This window comes from Apodemus sylvaticus, chromosome 4 (assembly GCF_947179515.1).
Source record: "Apodemus sylvaticus chromosome 4, mApoSyl1.1, whole genome shotgun sequence".
Lineage (NCBI taxonomy): Eukaryota > Metazoa > Chordata > Mammalia > Rodentia > Muridae > Apodemus > Apodemus sylvaticus.
In genome coordinates, this window is record NC_067475.1 from 60089788 (window position 1) to 60116708 (window position 26921).

The 26921-nt window shown below is 42.9% G+C and overlaps 2 protein-coding genes across 6 annotated transcripts in view; one reads left to right on the forward strand and one right to left on the reverse strand.

Annotated features, from left to right (window-relative positions):
- Positions 1-933: 933 nt before the first annotated feature.
- Ap4b1 (adaptor related protein complex 4 subunit beta 1) lies at positions 934-13896 on the reverse strand. 3 transcript variants are annotated; one of them, XM_052179608.1, is made up of 11 exons: positions 13827-13896; positions 13306-13495; positions 11137-11361; positions 10538-10668; positions 10063-10210; positions 8125-8621; positions 6071-6154; positions 5232-5335; positions 3700-3907; positions 3197-3478; positions 934-2811 (listed from the first exon to the last, which is right to left on the reverse strand). In XM_052179608.1, the coding sequence occupies exons 2-11, from the start codon at positions 13416-13418 to the stop codon at positions 2387-2389; spliced, it is 2217 nt and encodes a 738-aa protein (XP_052035568.1). In that variant the 5' UTR covers positions 13419-13495; positions 13827-13896; the 3' UTR covers positions 934-2386. The 3 variants fall into 3 exon arrangements, with proteins under 3 accessions (XP_052035568.1, XP_052035567.1, XP_052035569.1); XM_052179607.1 differs by lacking the exon at positions 13827-13896 and adding an exon at positions 13722-13816; XM_052179609.1 differs by lacking the exons at positions 13306-13495; positions 13827-13896 and having other exon boundaries at positions 10538-10707; positions 11137-11223.
- A 98-nt stretch (positions 13897-13994) lies between these two features.
- Hipk1 (homeodomain interacting protein kinase 1) overlaps positions 13995-26921 on the forward strand; it is a 71974-nt gene continuing 59047 nt past the window's right edge. The window contains exons 1-4 of one of the 3 annotated variants that reach the window (XM_052179606.1): positions 13995-14473; positions 15170-15335; positions 15813-15995; positions 20384-24030. In XM_052179606.1, coding sequence (XP_052035566.1) covers positions 14285-14473; positions 15170-15335; positions 15813-15995; positions 20384-21471 — 1626 coding nt within the window. In that variant the 5' untranslated portion in view covers positions 13995-14284 and the 3' untranslated portion in view covers positions 21472-24030. Of the gene's footprint in view, positions 14474-15169; positions 15336-15812; positions 15996-20383; positions 24031-26921 lie in introns of those variants that run through there. The other 2 variants (XM_052179602.1, XM_052179601.1) reach the window with 2 other exon arrangements.

The window sequence follows — 26921 nt, forward strand, 5'->3', positions numbered from 1 at the left end:
GACCTCTAAATAAACAACTCCCCAAACATAGGCTCTTTCTTATTAAACAACTCAATATTACTTACTGTTCACTCTATGAAGTTGAGAGAAGTCTCGAGTGAAAAATTATCTGTGAAGATAATTTAACTAGACATGATGGACGGCACGAGCCTTTAATCCCAGCATGTAAGAGGCAGAGGTTGGAGGATTTTTTTTTTTTTTTTTTTTTTTGAGTTTGAGGTCAGAATGGTCTACATAACAAGTTCCAGGACAGACCTTATCTCAAAAAAACAAAAACACAGTAGTGTGAGTACTACTAATTAAATATGAAATGCTAGCATAAGCCCTTAAAGATGTACCTTAAGCTCACTTTGTTTTCTGCTTTCATAGGAAAAATCTGTCATATGAACTTCTTTACTAACCTCCTATGGGATCCTGTACATATCACTTCATGTCATCCATGGAACTACATGTACATTTCTTTTACAAATTAAACTCTGATGGCAATGCTGGAGAGATGGCTGAGTGGCCAAAGACAATTACTACCAACACTGAAGATGCCCAGAACCCATGGGCAAATTGTCTTCTGACCTCCACACAGTACCATGCACACACGTGCATGCACGCACATGAACACACACCTAATGTAGTAAGAAATTAAAACAACACTGATGACAAAGCAATGCTTCCCTTCATTCTGACTGATAAATCACTTATAAAGCCAACTCTGAAGCTAATGTCTCAGCCCTTATACTCTGAACATCTGTCTATGTCTTTATCTGAGCCATGTGGGATTAACTGAGGTTTCATTTTCCTCTTTCTGGATAGTTTGGTCTTCTAGCTTGCTGTCTTTCTGTTGCATTATAGCATTAGTGATATCACTGTATAAGATACAGCCGAGCATAAATAAAATAAGAACTGAGCACAAGCAATAAGAAACCATGGCAGTAAAACTGTTAGAAGTATGCCTCGCAACTTTGTTTTCTGACATTTATTATTTACTTGGGGGGAGGGGTACGCACAGGACACACGAGTGGCACATGAGTGGAGGACCGACAAGGACCTTTGGGAGCCAGTTCTCTCCTGGGGATGAATTTCAGGTCATCAAGGCTTAGTTATAGCTGCTGTACCCACTAAGCCACCATGCCAGACTATTTAAAAACAACTTTTAAAAATATTTTTGTATTACATGCAGTGGAACATACTTTGTGAATATCCATGGCATACGTGTGGAGAATATCAGAGAATAACATGTGGAGCCTATTCTCTCCTTCAGTGTATCCGACACAGGCTTGCAGCTCAGCAGCAAGCACCTTACTGGCTAAGCTATCATGTCAGGGCCCCTTTTCTCTTGACAGTGTCCTATGTACCCTAAATTGGCCTCAAATACCTTACTGTAGCTGATACTGACCTTGAACTTCTAATCACCCTGCTCCTCCTCCTCCTGAGCACTAAGATTACAGGCATGGTCACTATCCCCCGCTGGATGTTGTGGTGTAGATGGAACCTGGGGCCTGTGCTAGCTGATCAAGTACACTACCCACTGAGTTACAGCCTCAGCCTCAGCATGGCAGCTTTCACAGCTTGAATAAAGATCCTGAGTGAAGACAGTGAATGCCACAGGGAAACATCCTAAAGATGTTTCCTTCCTCACAACGAAGGAAAGCACACTGTGTTGAGGCATGAGAGTGAGCAACTGTTCTAGTCAAGAGACAGATGTTAAGGCCTGGGTATGAAAGAACACTCAGAGAACTGCAACAGACCAGTTATCTGTTTTCTTCTTTGGCACACCACTTTGTCAGAATAGAGTGCTTCAGGGGTGTGAGTCAGGACACTGAAAAGGTACTTTAGATGTCACACAAGGGACTTTTGGATCCTAACCTAAAAAGTATGCCTGGAAATGCACGAACAGTATGCTCAAGAAAAACACTCAAAACTGACGACAGCTATCAACTTCCACAAATGCCAGGCATAGTTAATAAATATAACCCCTAAAATGATCAGAGAAATGTCCCCAGCCTATCTTCACCCCATTCTTTTTTTTTGCGGGTTGATTTTTTCGAGACAGGGTTTCTCTGCACATCCCTGGCTGTCCCGGAACTCACTCTGTAGACCAGGCTGGTCTAGAACTCAGAAATCTGCCTCTGCCTCCCAGAGTGCTGGGATTACAGGCGTGTGCCACCACCACCTGGCTTCTTCACCCCATTCTTATCTCCTACCAACACTACAGTATACATTCTCCTTTTAAAATGGGATCAGTTCCTGACAGGCTTGAAAGGCAGGTTCCCAGACTTCCCATTCTCTTTTGGAGTTGTAAGTCCATTCATGGACTTACAAGAAGCCTTTTAAGACACTAAAGGAACTCTAACAACTGTTCATTTCATCCAAGGCAAGCAGCAAAACTCTGTTAAGATTTCATGTCTCCAACTGTTCCAATCACAGTCTCCAGGACAGAGACAAAACCATGCAGGGCCTCAGTCCTCGCCTCACTCTGCTTTACGGAGATTTGCATCTCTGAGTTCTCGGGCTTCAGTAGCAATTCAGTTAAGAAGAGAGCACCCGCATCATCCTGAGCACTGAGGTAGGCTTTCCAGGGCTGGGCACCAGCTCTGCTCATGGCGATGGTCTGAATGTTCACTACTTTTAGAGCCATTTGTAGAGTGTCAGGCTGAACTTCTCCCTGCCAAGGAAACACCTGCTGGTAAGTGACTGTGAGGCTAAGCCATGTTTTCTCAAAATATTCAGCAGTGAGCTGGAGATTGGGGACCAGCATGAAAGCTTCAGAATCGGGTTCTTCGACTCCTTCTTTGTTCTCTTCAGAAATCAAGTGTCCTAGAAAAGTGAGAAAGCTTTTATAAGAGATGCTCTTAATCAGCATTTTAACCTCACATTTCAAAATACTCCCAGCACTCAGGGTGGAGGGTTTTGAAAGCAAGAGAATCAGGCAGTTAAGCAAGAGAAGTCTTGGGTACATAGCCAGCTCAAAGCCATATTGGCTGTCTCTTAAACATCAAAAATGAAAGACATTTATACTGTGGCTTCTGTCTTCAGACAAATGGCTTATATAAGCAATGATGAATTCCCCTCATGCCCACAAAGGATTCAAATTTAGGCAACAGTCTGAAATTGAACTACAGAATTTTTCTTTCCACCAGTCACCACAAGGGGTGGTGGAATGCTTTACCATGACAAGATGTAAGGTAAACACTATTTTTACCTGATGTGGCAAAGGATGCATTGTGGGGAAGCTCAAGGCGATGAAGCTCTACCTTCTGGCATTTAGAGATAGTTGCCCAGTGGGCTTTGCCATACACTGGCGCCAGTGTATTGAAGTCTGAAGCCCAGCTATTTACTGGTCGCTCTGGCTGATCCTCCAAAAGTCCAAGAGAAGGGTCAGACTTAGGACTACACAGGATCTGCTTCACTTTATCAATGCCAACTAACAGGAGGCGGTAATAGAAGAGACCCCGGTCTCGTACAGCCATGTCCTTTTCTTCCTCTGAGAGAAAACAATGAATTGGGTTAAACCTCATTGAGTTTTATTGAGTAAACTGCCCTATTCTCTTCCAGTCTCTGTGCCAACCATAAGAGGACAGGGGGGGGGGGGGGGAGGAAGGAGAGATAATTCAGAGGGTATCATTTCCAAACAGGACTTACCAAACAAAGCTGGGGGAACTCTCAGCATGGGTCTCAGCAAGTATTATCCTCTGAAAAACCTACCTATGCAGTAATGCAACAGCCGTCCCAGCATGTCCTGGCACTCAGCAGGGCGCGAGAGGAAAAGGCGCATTAGTGCAGTCAGTAGCTCCATCTTAACAGCAGGAAATGTCTCTGACTTCACATTTTCCACAAAGTCCTCCAACACATAAGGAGCATTGGGGATTTTTTCCCCGTGGACTCCAAGCAACCAAATAAGTGCCTGTTTCCCCTAGGAATAAATAGATGCTTAATATGTGGCTTCTCAAAAATAGGACATGGGAGACAGTCACCAGTTGCTCTTCCCCACAGCAAGCAGATAAGCTATGCTCTTTCATTGGTGTCAACTTGCACTATGTGTCCTACTCCACTACTTCTCTAAAACAAACAAGAATGACATTCTAATGCACATGGACTTGGGCCTAGGGATGCAGGGCCACTGGCAGAATGCTGGCTTAGCAGGTATGAGGCCCTGAGTTCAATAGATGCCCAGTGTCACACACAAAACATCTAGGGATGATGGGTCACATCTATAACCCTCTCAAAGTCAGCAACTTAGGGACTTTGAGGACAGCCTGGACTATATGACACTGTCTTAAAAAACAAACAAACAAAAGGAAATCAACAAAATGAAATGTTATAATACACAAAGGGAAACTTAAAACTTTTGTTAGCCAATGTTGATTAAGCAATAATTTAGGCCTTCTCAATGTGGGGGTCTTTTGTCCAGTCTAAGGTTTCCTGTTTCTTGTTTGCTTAGCTCTTTTTTGACTATGTGGCTCTGACTGTCCTCCAGTTCACAAAGACCCATCAGTTTTTGCCTCCCTGTTGGGATCAAAGGTGTGTGCCAGAGTTAACATCTTTTAAAATCTGTATTTCATCTCTGCTACCCCACACCCAATGAGGAAGTGGCCACTAGTGCCATTTATCTGAATTCTTGCATGGCTGGCCTGTCCTACATCTCTCTCATGGTGATTCTGCTTCTTCCTGTCCTCTCTCCCAAGTTGAGGAACCCTAAAAGTCCCACTTCTGTCTGTCCTGCCCAGCCATTGGCTGCTGGCATCTTTACCAATCAAAACCAACTGGGGGCAGGGCCCCTTAGTGTCTTCTGCACAGACACTGTGTAAGCAGTTTTGGGAGCCAAAATTAACATTATAACACAAGCAGCATTAGGCCAAACCAACTTCACCTATCTTGAAAATTAACAAATAAAAGAACTATCACCAACAAAAAAATTCTATGGTGTAAACCTGACTCATAATTATTCAAGAAGACAGTGGTATTGAAACTATAGACAAGCCTTCTTTCATAACTTATGTGCTATTTATGCCCCGGAGAACCTGAGACATAAGGACACCTGAGTTTCTGAGTCAGGATTTTAAAAAGAGTAAGTAGGTTCCATTTCAGGGCTAGAGAATAGCTCAGTTGTACAAATGTTTACTTAGCAAAAGTTTGATCCTCGGTACAACAAAACCAAACCAAATACAGATTCCATTTCAGAAGGCAGGGTCCTATAATCCCTTCTATGATTAGAAGTAAAAGGAGTTAGATTCTACCTCACTGTCTTGAATGTTCTCCTCACAGCCAGGCAGGGCCTGACACACAGCTTCAGTACACTGAGGGCATAACCAGACCAGGTCTCGGAAAGTCTGCACCACCACTATAATACAGCCCAGGACACAAAAGAACAAGATTAGAGACTCCATGCAGAGAAGAATCTTAGGAAGAGTTGCGTATTCAGATTAGATTTCTGACTGAATTTCTGTAAAACAGGTTTTGGAGAGGTTATTAATTAATTGAAAAATGGTCAATACACTTAAATTTTATACACATCAAGTTGACATGAAGGTAAGTGAATAAATCCAGAAGCTTTTTGTAAATATAACACTGTGGATGAACGTGGGTAGATAGAGCTGCTGACAGACACTGACAGAATGCAGTACTGCATTCACATAAGCCTGAGTACAAGGCAGCTAGCCCTCCACTTTGCACTCTACTAGCCCTCCTTGCCTCACTTTTGCCTTGGAAGCTGGATGAAGCAAAGGGGGAAGTGAGCTGTCTTTCCCAGTGCCTTCATTACCTACAGCACAGCCCCAACCACTCCTAACAGCCAGAAGTCCTCCCCTTTAAATCTACAGAGCCCACACTTCTCAGAGCAACAGATGAGGATGCAAGGACACGTTTAACCTATATATATGAAATTCATTTAACACAAAGATGATTTCTTTAAACAACTACTGTTATCTAGGTACTTACAAAAAAGAAGAAAAAAAAGAAAAAGAAAGGAAGGAAACAAAGAAAGAAGAGAGAGGGGGGAAGAAGAGAAAAGAAAAGAAAAGAAAAGAAAAGAAAAGAAGAGAAAAGAAGAGAAAAATTCTAGGAAGGCAGGCATTACCTGTAGTGATATGTTCTTGTCGAAGTCCCAGCAACTCTGTTAGAATCTGCACACATTGATCTGTGTAAGTCTTGGCAATGCTACCTAAAGAGGAAGGAAATGTGAAATTCTAGCATGTCATTCTAAAATCATTTCCCATTAGTCAAAGACAAAGTGACAGTCGCACACCTGTAATCCTAGCATTGAGAGACTGCAGCAGGAGGGTTACAAGTTAGAGGCAAGTCTGGACTAAATAGCAAGACTGTTTTAAAAATGAATAACAGGCTGGAGAGATGGCTGAGGTTAAGAGCACACTGGCTGCTCTTCCAGAGGTCCTGAGTTCAATTCCCAGCAACCACGTGGCTCATGACCATCTGTAATGGGATCTGATGTCTTCTTCTGGTGTGTCAGTGACAGTGTACTTATATACATAAAATAAATAAATGAGTACCAGCTTAGTGGTGGTGATGCACTTTTTAAATCCTACCACTTGTAAAGCAGAGGCAGGCAGATATCTGTGAATTCCAGGCCAGTCTGAACTACAGAGCTAGTTCCAGGACAGCCAGAGCTACATAGAGAAACCCTATTTGTGGGTGGTGGTGGGGGAGAATAACAAATTAAAAAGACAAAGATGTCGATGGTGGTTAATCTTCACTATCGTCTTGCCTGGATTTGCCACCATCATGAATGAAGATGCAATGCGACCAGCTACCTCACACGCCTGCCATGGCAGACTGTACCCCTCCCACTGCAAGCCAGCATAAACTCTTCTCTCCTTAAGTAGTTTCTTTTTTTTTTTTAATCTTTTTTTTTTTAAATTTATTTATTTATTATATGTAAGTACACTGTAGCTGTTTTCAGACACCAGAAGAGGGCGTCATATCTCTTTAGGGATGGTTGTGAGCCACCATGTGGGTGCTGGGATCCGAACTTATGACCTTTGGAAGAGCAGTCAGTGCTCTTACCTGCTGAGCCATCTCTCCAGCCCCCCCTTAAGTAGTTTCTAATCAGCTATTATGGTTACCAGAACAAGAAAAATGACTAATACACTGACCAAAGATATCTTTAAAAGAAAAAAAATCACAAGATACAATTAAGAAAGAATGTAAGTCTGCTGCACTGGGAATAATGTTTAAAATGAATCCAAGTTGGGTTTTTTTTCACCTGACCAAAAGAAACTTCCTGGGGGGAAAACAATTCCCATAGCAGAAGGCTGAAAGCAAAGTAACAAAGTCTTTCTGAGTTTTGAGTTTTGTAGTCTGTTTGTTGGAGACAGGGTCTTGCTGCATCACCTAGGTTGGCCTTGAACATGGGATTTTCCTGCTTCAGTCTCTTGGGCACAAGAACCACAGGCTCGTCCCACGTTTGACTGAGACACCCTTCTGGAGGGAACACACCAGAACAGCAATCTCCTACTGCAGGTACCTGATTGACGATCTTTAAGTTCAAGAACTTTTCCTATCTTCATTGACCCTAGTAATTTCTGAGAGTTCCTCATCCTCATGAGTCTTAGCCCTCTCAATCTCAGTTTGCCAGCCTTTTCACATTTTGAATATTTCTAGCCTTTTAAGTTCCAAACAGAGCAGTCAGAAAATCTCTAAAATTAAGGGATTACTCCATGTTGGTCTACACTTAGCACTATACAAAGCCTGTAGTAGAAGCAGTGGACTTTTAGTTACGACAGCAGAGATTCACTCAGTTTGGAAACTATATGATCTTTTGGCCACTTGGTAATCCTTTTGTAGCTAAGTTTCTTACTGCCTTACAAGATCATAAGATGATATACATGAAAACGGTCTGGATAAAAGGTAACATAAACACAGTAAACAGTTTAAGTATTGTTTGATGTTCAAATTATCTATACTGTCTATCTTGAGAAACTTCTGCCTTGATTAAAACCAAACCACTCTTTTCCTATGTATGCAACCACTGACTCAAGTCATGACTCAGCCCAAAGCATGATACTTCGCCTTTGAATCAAGGCTCATTTACTCCTGTCTCCTATGGATTCCCTGGCTACAGCTCTGCAGCTGGCTGACCTGAAGTCCTAAGACAGGAAGCTATCAGGTACTTACCTATGGCAAAGATGGCAGCCTGTGCAAAGTCAGCAGACACATCAGTGCAGTAGCCGCGCAGCTCCTCCAGCACCTGCTGCACGTTCTCGTCATTCACCAGCTCACACAGCACCTCCACCTTCTGCAGCTTGATGTAGTGGGGTTCCGAGTAAGAGCAAAAGAACTTTTTGTAGTGACTGCTAAAGTGACCTGGCAAACTATGCAAGACCTGACGGACATGGCAGAGAGCAGCAAAACAGAGCTCACGGCTCTCTGCAGAGCAGGCAGCCAGCAAGGGCCCCTTGATTCGTACGAGCACGTCAGTTTGTACGTGGGGGAACTTTTTTGCCAAAATCAGAAAGAGTTTGGTGGCTCCCATCACCACGCCGGTGCTGCTGCTCTTGAGATAGCTGTCCAACAAATTGAGAATATCAAACAGTTCCTCCTCACTGCGGGGTTCGTAGCGTAGCAGGAAGTTCAGTACTTCAGCCTGGCCCCACTGGTCCAGTTTTGACATTCTGACAATCAAGACAAAAGCACTATTTTAATACCAAATGGAACATTCTTCATACAACTGCCATGAAACAAATCATAACAAAGAAGGGAGGGAATTCTTACAAATAGATTGTGCCACAATTAAATTCTTTTTACACTGAAAAAAATGGGCTTTACATTCCATAGCAAAGACTACAGTGATGACTTGGTGGAAGAGCATTTGCTATCCAGCCTGCTGACCTGAGCTCAATCTCCAGAGCTCACACGGTGGAAGAAACAATTACCAAAAGCTGTCCTCTGACTTCTACACATACGCCATGACCCATGCTTGCATGGAACAGGCACACACACATGCACATGCACAGACGTGTACTTGTGCACACAAAATAATTTAATTCTACAAAGCTAGAAAGAACATGTACTACTCTTCCCCAGGATCTGAGTTTGATCCCTGGCAACCAACCACATCAGGTGCCTGGCAACCACCTATCAGTTCCACTGCAGGAGGCTCCAACCCCCTTTGCCTTTGGGAGTACCTGCCATGTGCACATATCTACATACACACAGTTAAAAATAAAAAAATTAATATTAAAAAGGAAGTCCAAGATACGGTTATGGCACAAGGGATACCTATTTAAAACTGAAGATATGATCAATATAAATCAGATACAAAGTCTCTACATTAATTATTTTCTAGCACTGGAGACTGAACTCAGGTCTCATATATGCTATCAAGTATTTACTGCTAAACTATACTATACCTCCAATTGCAAGCTTTCAATATTTTCCCAATATTTACTTATTTTTATTTTATGTGTTTGAGTATTTTACCTACATTTAATGTACTATGTGTATACCTGGTACCCTAGGAGGCCAGAAGAGGGGTATTGGATCCCCTGAAACTGGTGTCCCAGGAAGTTGTGTCAGCACATGGATGGTGAGAACTGAAATTGGACCTCCTCTGAAGAGCAGCAAGTACCTCTGCGCCACCTCCCTGAGACCCCAGATTTTCTAAATTTTAAGATAAATAACTGGCTTAGCTTGGGGGACATAACAGGTACTGCAGAACAAATCTATCTCCACAGCACATTTCTACTATCTTTACATATCAAGAAATAGTAAGTCAGATGAAAAAAACTCTCTCAGTGAAATATAAGGCAATTGATAATTGTGGTAAGCTTGAAGTTACTTCTGGGCCAGTGAGATGGTTCAGTGGGTAAAATTGTTTGCTGTATAAGTTTAACAATTTGAGTTCTATTTCTGGAACCCACTTAAAAGTGGAAGGAGAGAACCAACTCCTCTAAGTTGTCTACTGACCTTCACACTTACGCTAGGTACACATATACCCAAATCCACACCACCACCACCCCATCATACACAATAATAAAGGAAGGCTTAGTTTAATACATCAACAAAATCCTACCATGATTCATATCTCATAAAAAAACAAAACAGTATCCGAACCTATTTAAGAGATGGTGGGCAATGGGCTTATTAATGACAACGCCTCCTTCCTGTTTTAAAATTTCCTCTAGAGATCTCAGACAGTTCACAACCACAATTGGATCCTGGTCACGCAGAAGACTGTATAACTCATTGACTATAGCACCATCTAAAACAGAGATCAAAGATTACAGATAAAGAAAACCTTGAGTCATAGTAATAGAACCAGAGTAACAGCTCTGGTCAGACAAAGCTACATCTCTGCTAAAAGAAACAAGAAAGGCAGTACCAGTTAACATCATTTTGGATATGAGAGGGTGTTTAGACCAAGAAATAAACTTCTTTTGAAGACTGAAAATAGGAGCCCATTTAGAGACACGCATAGTAGTATAGATACATTATTATCATTATTTTCTACCAAGAAACATAGTGTTTTTCCAAAATTATATACATAATAGAGACACAAATAAATATTGAGCATGGTGGATGATCTTACCCACTTCAGAGTCTCCGTGAAGATTATGCATCTTGGCACAGCCCAGGACTGCCACTCTTCTAACATATGAAGCCTTATCCCGCAGACCATTGACAACAGGCTGCTGGATGTATTCCTGTACCCCAGGCATCCTAAGAGACACATCCTGGAGTCATCCAGATCTTGAAATACTAGTTTTGACAAAATTAAGTTCTTCCTCAATCGTCAGAGGTTTAGTTTAAATACAATTTAGTAGTTCATACTTGAATGTATATCTACTAGATCAAAAGAAATTGGAGAAAGCCTCTATCAAATTTAATAAGGCATAATTTGACTTTTCATTTGAATGATGCTGCACACCCAGCACAAATTGTTATAGTAATGATTCATTAAACGTTTTTAACCAAAACTTGGAACTATTTTACCAAGATAAAGGAAAATCACCTTTAAGAAAACCATGAGCTATAGTTTGGAAAGTCAAAGTAATGGCTGAAAATCGGAGTTCATAGTAGAGCAGTACTTCTTTAGTATTCAGGAACTTAAGCTGCTCTCACTACAAATCTGCTCTATGGCCTCTTATGTTCACCAGCCACTGAGGACCGGGGTAGCGAAGCACTCACCTGAGGCTACACATGCTCCGTAGTGCTAGTCCTCGCACCATTGGGTTGGGGTCTGAGCAGTCTTTGCAGAGTGTATTGATGGCCAAGAGTGCCAAATCTGGTTTTAAAGGTGCATATGTGCCCATGTACAGATAAACCAACTTTTTCTGAACAATATCTACAGTGGCACTGGCCTTCACCATTTCCATGAAAACATCAGACATGTCCAAGCCCTGTGTCATGTGCCTGTAACAAATACACAAAGCACAAAGTAAAACACACAATTCCCAATCTGTAAGAAGATGTTTATTTACATATGTTCCAGCTATCTAACTAAATTATGAGCTTTTAGAGAAATGCAGTTGGGTCTACTTTATCTATTACATTACACAAAACTTCCTATTATATGCCTGCAACTGTTACTCTATATTTTTACACAAATACAGAGTTGAATCCTTAGTACATTTCAATGAGGTGATATGGCAATAGTATACCCAACTTTAACATTCCAGAGATATGATATGGGAACATCATCTATAAGAAGGTACACACTAGAGAGAGCTCAATGGTTAAGATGCATTTTGTTGTTGTTCTTGCAAAAGAGCTGGGTTCAATTCCCAGCACTCACATGATAGCTCACAATCATTGGTAAATATAGCTCTAGGAGATCTAATGCCTTTTTCTGACATACACAGACACCAGGTACAAGGCATACTTGTAGTATATCTACATATGCAAGCAAAAATGAAGCCGGGCAGTGGTGGTACACACCTTTAATCCCAGTACTTAGGAGCAGAGGCAGGCAGATTTCTGAGTTCAAGGCCAGCCTGGTCTACAGAGTGATTTCCAGGATAGCCAGGGCAATACAGAGAAACCCTACCTTGAAAAAACAAACAAACAAAACAAAACCAAAGCAAGCAAAATGCTCATAAACATTTTTTTAAAAAATCTGGGCATAGTGACCCACACCTTTAATCCCAGCACTTAGGAGACAGAGGCAGGTGGATCTCTTTGAGTTCACAGCCATCTTGGACTACATAGTAAGTTCCCAGGATAGGATGTCTCAAAACAAAATAAAAACAAATAAACAAAAAACAGAATAGGTATAGCTTCAGACATTAAGGAACTTAACATCAACTAAGAAGGCAGCTAAGACCATCAAAGATTTTTAAAAACGCCAGTGTAAGTACTTGAAGTAATATACAAAACACAGACCAGGAAGTCACTACATCTACATGCCACTATGGAAGTCAGAAAATGCTTCTTCACAGAATACAATCAGCTCACCAGGAAAATGTGACAGTTAATGATACCTGTTCTGAGGCATGAGCAAGAACTGAACATTCTTCTTGTTCCTTGGATGACATGATAAGAAGTTTAGATTTCATTCCACTGATTGTTTCCAATGTTGTGGAACCAAACTACTACAATCAGCTGAGACTTTATTTACAATACAGTTCCTGGATTCTATCCCATCCTAATGAAATCAGAATCAATCCCTGGATCACGATTTTTAAAAAAAGCACCCAAGGGACTTTTGTGTTCTACCTACATTTTGGAATTACACCTACAGATTATGTGTGCAAACATATATAATAGAAAATAATCCTAACTGAAGTGAGGAGACTTATTAATAAACTACCACAAAAGGCTTTGGTAATGACAGCCTGAGCCAACAGTACAGCTTTAATAACAAAAAATAGATATTTTGAATTTTTCATACCACTTGACAGTAGACAATGTCTTCAAGGTTGACTACCATGCTTAGTAGGGTGCCTGGTGACATTCATAACACAAATACAAGCAGAATAGTAGGTTTAAAGAGGAGAAAAATTATAGTATTATGTTGGCCATATCTTTGATGAACTATCCAAGTATACAGGTTTGTAACTTTGGGGGTGGGGTGGGGGAAGGATAACTGTACTATGTAAGTCATTGAACCAGGAGCCAGCAGCAATTACGAGAGCCTGTGGCATGAAGGAGACCTCTCAACTGGGTAAGATGTTCCACGGGAGACTGAGAGACTGAGATGACAATCTAGAAATGCAGCCTCAAGGCCAAAAGATAAAACTGCCCTTTATTAACTTTTTCAGAGTGATTGTGGATAGAGAGCTCCGAAGGGGATTAAAGGGGGGCAGGGTGGGGGAATGTGGGCGTGGGAGTTAGAATTCTATGGTAGGCTAGTGATACCTAATAACTCGCTGGATGACATTCCGGTAGCGCAGCCTATCAGCCTGAATATGAGGGTTACACAGAGCCTTCTTCAGTTCCTTCACCACGTCCTCAGAGCCAAGGTAAGGCATCTTCGCCAACAGTCACGGGACAGTTTCCACAGACCCGTAGGGAACTCGTGGGCTCCTTCTAACTTCGATGTGGGAGCCTGAATAAAGGAGATGTAGTCAGTGAAAACACTAAAGGCGAGATGTCACTTTGCCGTGCCTGTCCCTAGAGCGGAACTCATCCTTCACCCCTCGGCCCTCGGGCGAGCCCCGACCCTTCAGGAGCGGACCCGAGACCCGCAGGCCATGCTCTGCCCAGCAGATCTCCTCAACTATCTCTAGGCCCAGTTAACGAATTTTATACTCGACTAGCGAAAGGCCAAAGACCTTGCACAGCCTCGTCCCTGGGATCTAGTTCCAGCGGCCGATGCCAACACACAACACCCCAGCCAGCTTCCTGCGGAAATCCCGCCCCGTCGACCTGAAACACACTGAGCTGCTTTCCGGGTCGCGCCGAGCGCCGAGTGCAGGGGGGACCGACCTCAGGACGCCCTCCCCCGCCCCCTCACGTTCTCCCCTCTGCGCAGGCGCGCAGCTCGCAGAGAGGGAGCCGCGGCCGGCCATCGGAAATCGGCTACTAGGGTCTGTCTCCCCGCCGCCGCCGCGCGCGCTTTGACAAAGTGCGAACTGGGCCTGAACTCCAGCGCGCGGTTGTGAGTGATGCTCTCCGGGCGTCTTCCGCGTTGGGCGCTTTCACCGTGGCCGTCCTGAGCGCGGCCACTTTCTTTTACCTCACTCTGTCTATTTCTTTCATTTCTGGCATGGTTTTCCTTTAGGGCTTCTGGACTTGTTCTTGAGTCCATGTGTCATTGGAACGCTGTCGTGGAAGCCTCACTCAGGACTGCGGTTCCCTTGAAGACCTCACTGGGTGACTCCTCAACTCTGTCACCATGAACGGGGTCGTAATCCCCCAAACGCCCATTGCTGTGGACTTTTGGAGCCTGCGCCGTGCTGGTAGCGCGCGGCTCTTCTTCTTATCCCACATGCACTGTGACCACACGGTGGGCCTGTCTAGCACGTGGGCACGGCCCCTCTACTGCTCGCCCATCACTGCCCACCTCCTGCAACGTCGCCTGCAGGTATTGGGGCTGGATTTGGTCTCAGAGACTTAGTCCAGGAATCGGGGTGGGGACTTCTGATCCGTCTCAGCTTGGGGATCACCAAGTGGGAGACACAAGGACTGAATTTTTACAAATGTGGGAATTGATCCCAGAATAAGACTGGCCTCTAGTTAACTGACTGGAGGTTTTTATCTGTAAGTTTAGACAAGGAAATTATTCCTATCTTTTCATAAACAGTAGATCGGTGTTTTCCTAGTTTGCTTTTAGGAATCTACCAGACTGTTCAGTGATAGAACACTTGTTTAATGTGTACAAGAACCCTGTTAGATCCCCAACACTCATCGACCACCCCAACAATTCATCTAATGTACTAGGTTAAAACACATATTGTCGAACGTCTCCTCATCTTGTCTGAGTCAGTAGAAGTGGCTGGTGTGAGACTGGAATTTTTTCCTGACAGTTGTTTCTCACCCATGGCTGGGATTATTATGATAGGAGAAAGTTTGAGAACCTTTGTTTAGAATGTTTTCAGATTCAGAATTTAAATCTGTACAAAGGGTGGAAGTCAGAAGAGGAAGGAAAGATTTCTTGGGAATTCCTATAATAGCTTACATGAGAGTGGTTCAGAACGTGGTCAGCTTTCCTTAATGAATGTTAGTCCCTGATCCAGGAGGGAAGTCTGTGGTTACTAGGGTGACCGACTGTTTTCCTCAGGTGTCTAAGCAGTGGATCCGAGCCCTGGAGGTTGGTGAGAGCCATGTATTACCTCTAGATGAAATTGGGCAAGAAACCATGACTGTAACCCTCATAGATGCCAATCACTGTCCTGGTTCTGTCATGTTTCTCTTTGAAGGATACTTTGGAACAATCCTCTACACAGGTGAGCCTCCCAGGGCATCCCTCACTCGTTGTAGCTGCCTCCTCCCATAAAGATAGCTGTATCCTGCACAGGCACAGTGACCCTTTCCAACTGATTTCCTACTCGTTGACCATCCATCCTTTACTTTGTTAAGTAAAATCACAAGAGCAAGTAAAATCACAAGAGCAAGAGAGGTATGGTGGTGCACGCCTTTAATCCCAACAGAGGCAGAGGCTGGCTGATCTGTCTGAGTTCAAGGCCAGCCTGGTCTACTTAGTGAGTTCTAGAACACCCAGTCTATGTAGAGAAACCCTGTCTCACATGAAAAACATCAAACAAAGAATCCCCAAGAGTAGGGCAGAGACATTTTCACCGAGAAGCTAAACTGTACAGTTCAGTGCCAGGACACAGGTTTTGCATAAACCAGTAAACAATCCCCATCTGTTACCGAAGGTAGGAGGGGCTTATCTTCTCACACCCCATATATTATTCTTCCAGGCGATTTTCGATATACACCATCCATGCTGAAGGAGCCCGCTCTGATACTGGGAAAACAGATTCATACTTTATATCTAGACAACACTAATTGCAATCCAGCCCTGGTTCTTCCTTCCCGACAAGAAGCTGCTCAGCAGATTGTCCAGCTAATCCGACAGTTCCCACAACACAACATAAAGATTGGTGAGCGAGCGGCCCCCTTTCTCTTCCATTCATGCTTAGTGAATCAAATTCTTTGAAGTTCCTCATTATTTTCCAGTCTTTGTGCAGGTTTCACCTTTCCTGTAAAACCTACTAGGGTTATCTTATTTAAAATTGAACCTCGCAGCTGGCCTGGTGATCCACACCTTTAATCCCAGCACCCAGCATGCAGGAGGGAGAAGCAGCCTGGTGTACATAGTGAGTTCCAAAACAGCCACAGCTCTGTAGAAAGACCCTATCTCCAAAAAATAAAAATAAAAAAAAAAAAAAAGAAGAAAGAATGAGCTTGTCAACCCTCCTCACTCTTAAATTCTCAACCCTCCCCCCCCCAGCTTTGTCATTAATTAAATCTGTCACATCCCAGTGTATTCTGTATTAAAATATGCTATTGCTTATATATCCCTCATAATGTACACACACACACACACAAATGTGAACTCCTAAACCAACTCCCAAAGAAACCCTTAAGGATTGGGCAGTTGTGTCACATCCCTTTAATCCCAGCACTCTGGAGGCAGAGGCAGGCAGATCTCTGAGTTTGAGGCCAGCCTGGTCTACAGAGTGAGTTCCAGGACAGCCAGGGTTACACAGAAACCTTGTTTTGAAAAAACAAAACAAAACAAACAACAAAAAGAAACTCTTAAGAGGGCTGGAGGGAGAAAAAAAAAAAAAGAGGAGGACCTGCTCAATAGCTAAGAGCACAGGTTCTCTTTAATAGGACAGGGGTTCAATTCCCATCTCCCACGTGGTGGTTCATAACTGATGGGGTCATAAAAAGAGAGAAAAGGGTTTAGAGAGTGTGGCATGGTGGTGTGGGGGAAGGAGGTACCTAGGCGGGCCCATGCCCAGGCACCTTTTGCCCCCCTCCCCTTCTCCACATGCACATAGACATGGTATAGAATAGTTTATTCAGGGCAGAGGATGGGAATTAGAGAGGTAGAGAGAGAGAGAGAATAGAGAAGTGGAGGGCTGTCATGACCTCGTGGGGAGAAGGGGGAGGGGAGGAGAGCCCAAGGGGCAGAGGTCAGAGTGCTTAGAGGCAAGAGTGATGAGAGAGAGAGAGGAGGGGCAAGTAGCCTCTTTTATAGTGGGCCAGGTCTATGGGGCAGGGCATACCTGGCTGTTGCCAGGTAATTATGGGGTGGAGCTTAGACAGAATACTAACAATAACCACCTGTAGCTCTAGTTCCAGGGGATTCAATGCCTTTTCTCACCTCTGAGGGCTCCTACACACACGTGGAACACATATATACACTCAGGCTCACACACACACACACACATATATATATAAATAAGTAAATAAATATTTTTAAGAAGCAAAGTAGGAGGAAGCTTTGTCAGAGAAGCAGCAGCCAGTGTGACAGACAGTATGCAAGGAGGCTGGGAAGGCAGAGGGTGGGGGCGGTGTTGAGCTGCTGTAAACTTGATTCTGATCTCAGGAAAGAGCTCTTGAATGGGTTTTTTTTTTTTATTAGATATATTCTTTATTTACATTTCAGATAATTTCCCCTTTCCTGGAATTGGTGGTTTTAAGTGCAAGAGGAACACTATTCCACTTAATTGTCTCCTAATATAGATTTCACGGTGTCCATGTTTATTCCTTTTCATTTTTACTGCTTTTCTGCTAGAGTGTAGGTTCTGCCATAACAAGGCTCTTTATTTCTGAGGGCTTTATCTCAAGTGCCTCCAAAATGCCTGGAAAAGAGGGAGTCAATAAATACTTGCTAAGTGAATTTAGGATTGCTGTGCCTTAAATAGGTACATTAAAAAGCCAGCTGTTTGCTCTTTCTAGTTATTCTACAATAGTATACAATATTTTTGGGACTCTCTTGAAGTTGCTTTTAAAGGGATAGTTTATGAAAATCAGCTTTTCTTATAAAAAAAAAAACAGATTTTGTTAAATAATTTATTTGCTTGTTCCTAAAATTAAGGGTTCTTAAAAGAGGAAAATGGCTATCTTAAAGCATATATCCCAATTGTGAGAGAAGTTTCAGTTTTGGCCTTAAATAAAAATAATGAAAAAATTATATACCTCCCCGGGTAACTACTAAACTGATTGAGAAATGCTCCCTACCCTCAGGATTACTCAACTATTCATGAAGAAATACTGTTGCTGGCTATACTTGAAGTTTAACATACAGAATTTTCTCAAGAGCAGCACAGCTGGTTAGGAGTCTGCCTGTCGTAGGGCTTGATTACTTTTGCAAATATATAATAAACATTTTAATGTACCACATATCTAGTAAGCAATGGGGATATAAATCTGAATAAAATATGGTGTCTGACTTTGAGGGCTTCTTGCCTTTTAAGGAAGGACCCAGAGAAGGAAAAAGATGTATAGAAATTGAAAACCGGGGGCTAGAGAGGTGGCTCAGCAGTTAAGAGCACTGACTGCTCTTCCGAAGGTCCAGAGTTCAAATCCCAGCAACCATAGGGTATCTCACAACCGTCCATAATGGGATCTGAAGTTCTCTTCTGGAGTGTCTGAAGACAGCCACATTGTACTTACATAGAATAAGTAGCTGAGCAGTGGTGGCACACGCCTGTAATCCCAGCACTTGGGAGGCAGAAGCAGACAGATTTCTGAGTTTGAAGCCAACCTGGTCTACAGAGTGAGTTCTAGGACAGCCAGGGCTACACAGAGAAAACCAAAAAAAAAACAAAAACAAAAAAAAACAAAAGAAAAGAAAAAAACCTTTAAAAAGAAGGAAAGAAATTGAAAACCAACTACATTTTGCCTCAAAAGTGAAATTTCTCATATTCAAAGGGAGTGGATATAAAACAAACATTTTTGTAAGGAGTTAACAATTTAGTTATAAAACAGTGAAGTCTGAGAACTATTAAATAGCAACTCCCTTATCTGTCAGCACAGCTATTGCTAAAGTTCAGGTCTGCATTTCTTTCTATGAGTACCTTTTTTTAAAAAATATTTGTTTACTTTATTATATGTAAATACATTGTAACTGTCTTCAGACACACCAGAAGAGGGTGTCAGATCTCATTACAGATGGTTGTGAGCCACCATGTGGTTGCTGGGATTTGAACTCAGGACCTTTAGGAAAAAGCTGTCAGTGCTCTTACTCGCTGAGCCACCTCTCCAGCTCCTGTGAGTACCTCTTGATGGAGCTTCTACTTCCGACTTCTCGTCCAGGGTTTGACGGCCCTACTATAATATTTTTTTATAAAGTCATAGTATTCTGATGATTAAAATCTGTCACTTTCCTACCTCACACTGTTCATCAACCCCCACTTCATCTACAGAATTTTCAGTACCTGGAAGGCCCACTAACCAAAGACTGTGGCTTGCCTTCCTAGCAATGTATCTCACTAATCATCTTCAGTAACACTCAGGTGGTCCCTCTTAAATTGCTCTCCACTATACCCTGTCTCTGCCGGTTAACCCGATCCATCCTGTAAGATACAGCTCAGCTTCCTTTCAGCCAAAATCATCTGCCATTAATTTGCAGAAATGACAGGCACAAAGGGAAAGAGGAAATGCACCTGATGTATAATCTCTAAGCCTTTCAGAAGACATGGAGCTTCCCCTTCGCACGTCCTTGTGAGTGTTCAGGCAGGGGGAAGTGTTACAGTGGCAGAACCGAGGAGTCTATAGTGTTACACAGCATGCTGTCGGCATTGTTGTAAACACCAAGGTAGAGATAAGGTTCTTGCTAAGAGGACTGGTACACAGTGAGCGTTAGAGCACTGTATGGAGTGAGACATACAGAACAGGTGCGAGGAAAATGATCAGAAAAGTAAAAGCCAAAGAGGGGGGAGCTGAGTTCAGTGAGCTGCCTGCCTGCGCTGCCCAGAGAAGCACCCTTTAAGGGAACTGATGGAGAGGGGCCTGAGCTGATCTGTGCCTCACAGCCTAATAGATAGGTTATAGATAAATAAATAGACTCTAGATTCTATAGTGAGTTTCTTTACTTAGATGGAAGTGGTCCCCCAAAGTGGACCTGCTCGGTTGTCATCTGTCATTTTACAGAAGCTTTTCCTAATTTCATCACCTGGCAGCTGTTGTTCCTCTGTGCCTTTTATGACACTGTGTGCCTGTGTGTAAAATTCACCGCATTGTTTCTGAGTCTGCAGGTGGATGGTACCCTGGAGAGCTTAAATCTTTTAGTCTGTTTCCACAGTGCCTGATGCTTGGTAAATGCCTTCTCTTGTTGAACTGAAGAAAAAAAAATGGATTTTGTGTTCATCATACAGGCATCTGCTGTATATCCTAAATGCATCTCCTTGATAAACTTCTTGGATTGCCACATAGATTTTATGTATTTTTGCTAAACATCTGGTTGATCAAGAATCTTTAATAGCTTCATTCTCTTCTTTCTCTTGCTTCTCCCAACCCCTTGGACATAATTTAGGACTCTATAGTCTAGGAAAGGAATCACTGCTGGAGCAACTAGCCCTTGAGTTTCGGACCTGGGTGGTATTGAGTCCTCAACGCCTGGAGTTGGTACAGTTGCTGGGCCTGGCAGACGTGTTCACAGTTGAGGAAAAAGCCGGGCGCATCCATGCTGTGGACCATACGGAGATCTGCCATTCTGCCATGCTTCAGTGGAACCAGATTCACCCTACCATTGCTATTTTCCCCACCGGCCGGAAAATACGCAGCCCTCACCCCAGCATCTACACCATCCCTTACTCTGACCATTCATCCTACTCTGAGCTTCGTGCTTTTGTCGCAGCTCTGAGGCCTTGTCAGGTGGTGCCCATAGTCCGTCGACAGCCTTGTGGAGAGTTCTTTCAGGACAGCTTGAGTCCCAGGCTCTCTATGCCGCTGATTCCACACTCTGTGCAGCAATACATGAGTTCCTCCTCTAGGAAAACAAGTGTGCTTTGGCAGTTAGAAAGGAGGCTGAAGAGGCCAAGGACCCAGGGTGTTGTGTTTGAATCCCCTGAGGAGAGAACTAATCAGGTTAAAGTTGACAGAGACTCAAAGAAGCACAAAAACGAAAACCTCTCTCCCTGGGCTGGGGACCTTGAGAGGCTTTGCCCCCATCCTCTGCAGGCCAGGAAGCGGTTGTTCCCAGACTCCTGCAGGAAAGAATGTGATGAGCCAGTCCTCTTCTGTCACTCCAGCAAGGTGGCAACTGTGTTGACTGCCCCATTGGAATTTTCAGTGCAAGTACAGCCTGTAGATGAGTTTCTCTTTCCAGAAACCAGGGAGGAAATTGGCTTAGGGTCTCCATTGCTATCAGGGGGAGGCAGTAGCTTACCAGCGAGAGGGAACCAAAGCGACTGCATAGGCTCTGGTTCTTCCCCGTCTCACATTAGCAGAGCTACTTATCTAACTCCCGAGTCCAGGAGCCTGGCACTGAAATACCTTCTTACTCCAGTGGAGTTCCTCCAAGCAGGCTTCTCCTCCAGGAACTTCGACAAGCAAGTGGAGAACCACCAGAGAGGACAGTGTAATAGTCATGCAGACTTGAACATGGTGGATGATGGCTAGTGGCAAGCGTTGACTTGGTGTCTTCCTGTATAGAATCCTGTGGCTCACCCCAGTAGCTCTTCTGAAGCTTTTTATGAAGTCCTAGTACCTATGAAACCCTTAGTTTTATAGTACATTATATTGCTTATTTTAATTTTATTATATTTAAAACAGTTTTCATTATAAACTATTCAATGTTCATAAGCACACTAAAAGTTCTAAGAAGTTCCATAGCAATTTAATTTGTTCCTCTTGGTTTAACCCAGTTTTCTCAAGCCTTTAGCAACATGCAGTTCATTTGGGTTTTGTTTTGTTTGTTTGAGTGGAAGAAAATAGAGTCTGAACCAAAAAGAACCAGACTTGTCCCGTTGTTGTTTCATTTGTCCTGCCCCCATCCTCAAGGGGCCGTCCTTCTCTTCCCTGATAAAAGTCTTAGGTTACTTGCTTCCAGATTGTAAGTCATGGTGCTGGAGCATAAAGTGGGAGTCTGAAGCAGCATGCTCTCATCCTGTCACTGACTTGCTGTGACATGACCCTAACCAAGTAACTTCCTGTCTCTGCCTCTCAGAGAGAACAGGAAACCATGAAGAGGCACTGAAACAGTGTTAGGAGAATAACGCCTTCCTCCTTCATGAAGGGGTTTAGTAACTGTCATGAGACATCCTTCTGGAACAGCCATTTGGAGGTTAGGCACCACACACCAAGGTGGTGCATGTAAGAACTGAACATTTAGGTTTAGGATATGTCAGAGCTACAGGATGCTTGCAGACACGACTTTGTTAAAGCTACAGAGGATCAAACATGCTGTCAGATATTCTCTGACTGTTCACATAGCTGGGGTTTCCCCCTCCCCCACAATCTTGAATTAGGGAGCCAGAGCACAGAGCTTGTTTGTTTTAGTATCCAGGGGAGAGACCAAGGAGCCAGCTGGCTGGAACAGGTCAGAGTGTGTGCAGTTCTACCCTGTCCTGCTCATAACCTGACAGAATGCCAAGCCAATAAGCAAGACAGCTGATAGCACAGCCATGAGGAAATGTGCTCAGGGAGGGTGCAGGCGAGGGGCAGCCTCGGCCTGGAACCTTGACCCTTAGCAATAAAGAAAGCCATCTCTTACCCTTGGGAAGGAAGGAGGGAGAGGAGCTTTGCTTCTGTGAGAGAAGTGAAGTTTGGTGAGCAAAATAAGACTTTGCTCTTGGACACACTGTACTCAGTTCTGTTTTTGTCAGTGACCTTATAAACCTCTAAGGGCTTCATAGGAACTGCAGCAGGTGAGGCATGTGGTTCAACAGGAAACCTGGACATTGTCTGGCTGGAATCCAGGGCACATGGCAAACTGTTTAAATAGAGGAGCCTTACTCAGCTGTAATGTGGGGGCTGAGATGCCTACCTCCTGTGATTGCTATGCAGATTATTGTAAAATTCCTTAGCTCATTGCTTGGCACATGACTGTTTCAAATATTGGTTTTTGTAGCTAAAGGTATAACTCTGGTAGAATATGTGTTTAGCAAGCTGAAGTCCTGGGTTCTATCCTGAGTGCCCCACCCACAAAAAGCTTTCGTCTTCAAAACAAGTCTCTGAAAATACAAAGTAAAATGTCTTCCATTAGACTAGTTGAAGGGCATTTTTTCTAGTCTTTATGAGGATATAAATGTGTTAAATCTATACATTTTCAGAATTAGGGTATTTACATGTATGTACAAACACAAAGGGCCCTGAACAGATGACCCAGTAGTTAAGAGCTCTTAATGTGCTCTTGAAGACCTAGGTTTGGTTCCCAGTACCTACATTAGGTTGATCATAACTCAAGTTCCAGGGGTCTGATGCCTTCTGACCTCAGAACAACTGCACACAAACTTGTACAGCCTCACACAATACACATAAATAAAAAATATTTTTTAAATAATATTTTTTGCTGGGCGGTGGTGGCGTACGCCTGTAATCCCAGCAGTCTGGGAGGCAGAGGCAGGCAAATTTCTGAGTTCGAGGCCAGCCTGGTCTACAGAATGAGCTCCAGGACAGCCAGGACTATACAGAGAAACCCTGTCTCTAAAAAAACCAAATCAAAAAAAAAAAAAAAAGGAATATTTTTTAAAGATTTATTTATTCATTTTATGTATATGAGTACACTGTAGCTGTCTTTAGACACACCAGAAGAAGGCATCGATCCTATTACAGATGGCTGTGAGCCACCATGTAGTTGCTGGAAATTGAACTCAGGACCTCTGGAAGAGCAGTCAGTGCTCTAAACTGCTGAGCCATCTCTCCAGCCCTTAGTGTTTTAAAGGGCCAGTGAGATGGCTCAGTTAGTAAAAGCACTTGCTACACAAACTGGTGTAGGATTCAATCCTCAAAGCCCACATGAAAATGGAAATGGAGAACTGAGTCCATACAGTTGTCCTACGGCTGGCTGCCATGCTTGCCTATAAACAGTACTAAAACGGGGTGGGTAAGAATAATACTGCATATGGTTTTAAATTCTGCATTTTACTTTATTCCTTAATTGGAACTCAAAATGCCATTATCAAAAAAATGCTTTCTTAATAGAATGTAACTACATTTTAATAAATCATTCTCATTCAACATTTTTGAACTGTTTATTTTTTTTAATCCTTTTTAGATTTACTTATGGGTAAAAGCATTTTTCTTCTGGGTATGTTCTGTGCAGCACATGCATGACATGCCCATGGAAGTCAGCATAGAGTGTTGAATCCCCTGGAATTGGCGTTATGGATTGTTAGGAATCACCATTTGTGTACTGGAAACTGAACATGGGGGGGTCCGCTCCAAGAGCATCAAGTGTTTTTAACTGCTGAGCCAGCTCCATCACTTTTATACTGTTCTTGATTATGCATATTACAATGATCTTTTGGCCTTGCTGGGGATCAAACTCCAGAGCATTGAGCATAACGGGCAGATACCCTGCCAGTGAGCTACATTTCCAGCCCTACTATGAACATATTTATGCATCTATCTTGCATTTTAATTTATATCTTTGGAGTAAATTATTGGAATTAGTTATTGGAATTAAAGAATTACTGTTTTCAGCCGGGCAGTGGTGGCGCATGCCTGTAATCCCAGCACTCTGGGAGGCAGAGGTAGGCAGATTTCTGAGTTCGAGGCCAGCCTGATCTACAGAGTGAGTTCCAGGACAGCGAGGGCTACACAGAGAAACCCAGTCTCAAAAAAAACCAAATCCAAAAAAAAAAACATATCCAAAAAAAAAAGAATTACTGTTTTCCATTCTTGATGCAGATTTTGACAAAATCCCATCCAGAAAAGTTTCCATTATTTCTGCAGAAAATGACAGCAAGTTCAGATGATCACTAGAGTGACAAACACATTAACACATTAATGTGAGTCAATTCATCTTGTATTGTCGATTGATGCTTAGTAATAATAGTTTAATAATGTTCCACGGTTACACTTCTCTAAAACGTCTATAGCTCTTTCACTTCTGGTTGACCCACAGGTGGCTGGAAGAGATAAAGTAGGTTCTAGCATCAGGGCCACCATACTGTTTATCTTCTAGCAGCAAGGGAACCTACCCATTTTTAGTACATGCTGTGTCATACATTTTCTTTGAAAAAGCATTTATGTGAATGTAATGTAGATGGAAGCAGAAGGAAAGCCTTTGAAGAATTTAGTTTGGAGTAGTATTTTTATGCTTTAATAATGAGAAAATACCTACCATTTTACTAAAATAAAAGCATCTAACATAATAGAAATGGGCAGTTGCTTTGATTTCTCAGAGCTCTCACATATAACAACACTGTGTCCCAACCCTGTAAGTCACCAATTAAAATTTCCTTATTTTTAGAATCTAAGAATGACCTGTCCTCCCCACCCCCAGATACATGACAGTCTTACTTACAATTAGATTGGAAGGTGTCTGGGGTGGTGGGGTGTGTGGGGGGGGGAGGTTGCACCACAAAACAATTCCCCAGAGATTCATTAGTGTCTTGTTTCATCAGTGGGAGAACTTGTATTTTTCCACAGGCTCAAGTCCCTTTACAGGGAAAAATGAAATCTTCCTGGTAGGCTTTGAAGGACCATCTCTACTGACCTAGATTGCCCTTCATGGCAGGAAATAGGAGACATGCCAGTTGGCTTGTTGCTTTCTTTTGTTTTTTTAGGAAAGTGATTCTGACTTAGGTGCTTCTCCAAGGCAACTCCCGGGGAGATAGTTCTTTCTGTATTCTATTTTAAAATTTATCTTATTATTCTGTGTATGAGTGTTTTGCCTGCATGTCAGTTTACCACCTGTGTGCCTGGTACCTGAATGTCTTACAGTTTTACTGCTGTAAACAGACACCACGTCCAAGGCAAGTCTTATAAAGGACAACATTTAATTGGGGCTGGCTTACAGGTTCAGAGGTTCAATCCATTATCATCAAGGTGGGAGCATGGCAGCATCCAGGTAAGCATGGTGCAGGAGGACCTGAGAGTTCTACATCTTCATCTGAAAGCAGCTAGTGGAAGAGTGACTTCCAGGCAGCTAGGGTCTTAAGCCTGCACTGATGCACCTATTCCAACAAGCCCACACCTAATAGTGCCACTTCCTGGCAATACAGACCATCACACCGAGGAAGTTGTGAACCTCCACATGGGTGCTGGGAATTGAACCTGGGTCTTTTGTGAGAAATGCAAGTGCCCTTAACCATTGAGCCAACTTTCCAGCCCCACTTTTTGCACTCTTGATGAGGTTTGTGGGTTTGTTTGTTGGTTGTTTTTTTTTTGGTTTTTTGTTTGTTGGGGTTTTGTTGTTGTTGTTGTTGTTTTTATTTTTAAAGTCAGGGTTTCTCTGTGTAGCCCTGACTGGGACACCTGGGTGGCCTCAAACAGAGATCCACCTGCCTCAGTCAGCCTCCATAGTTCTGGGATTAAAGGTGTGAACCACCACACCTGGCTTTGTGGTTTTGTATGAGGAGCCACATGCAGGCTTTTGCTGCTACCACTAATGAGTTATTTTCTGTTCATTGCTTTCCTCTCAAAAATTTATTAGGAATTCCTGGTGCTTTCCCTCTCTCTTCCCTAGGACATCCCACCTATACCTACATTGTGTTTCTCGTATTTATCATCAGAGTCTACACTGCCTATGAGGGGTTCTCAGAATGGTTTAGTTGTCTCTTGACCACATTATTAGTAACACCCCTACCTTCACTATCTTATTTGTGATTAACTGTGTTTTTTTATTATTTTAAATTATGTTTATTTTTCAGTATGTGAGGACATGAGTACCCACAGAGGCCAGAGACATTGAACTCTCTAGAACTGGGGTTATAGGAAGTTGTGAGTTGCAGATCAAAGACTCTGAAAATAAACTGGGGGCTCCTGGAAGAGAAGCAAATGCTTATTACAACTGTCTCCAGCCCCTGCTTTCTTGTCTTTAAACATATCCATGGTTCACTAGATCACAAGAATTTCTCCAGATCTTGGCCTTGCTTCTTTTTCTAGACAGTTTATTGAATCTC

What these genes read in the sequence shown, in the direction of transcription:
- Ap4b1 (XM_052179608.1), bottom strand. Translation starts at nt 13,418, where the DNA reads ATGCCTTACCTTGGCTCTGAGGACGTGGTGAAGGAACTGAAGAAGGCT. An exon ending in TCACGGAGACTCTGAAGTGG is followed by an intron (nt 10,211 to 10,537) that starts GTAAGATCATCC and finishes TCTCTGTTTTAG; the next exon opens with ATGGTGCTATAGTCAATGAG. An exon ending in GCCCACCATCTCTTAAATAG is followed by an intron (nt 8,622 to 10,062) that starts GTTCGGATACTG and finishes CTTGATTGTCAG; the next exon opens with AATGTCAAAACTGGACCAGT.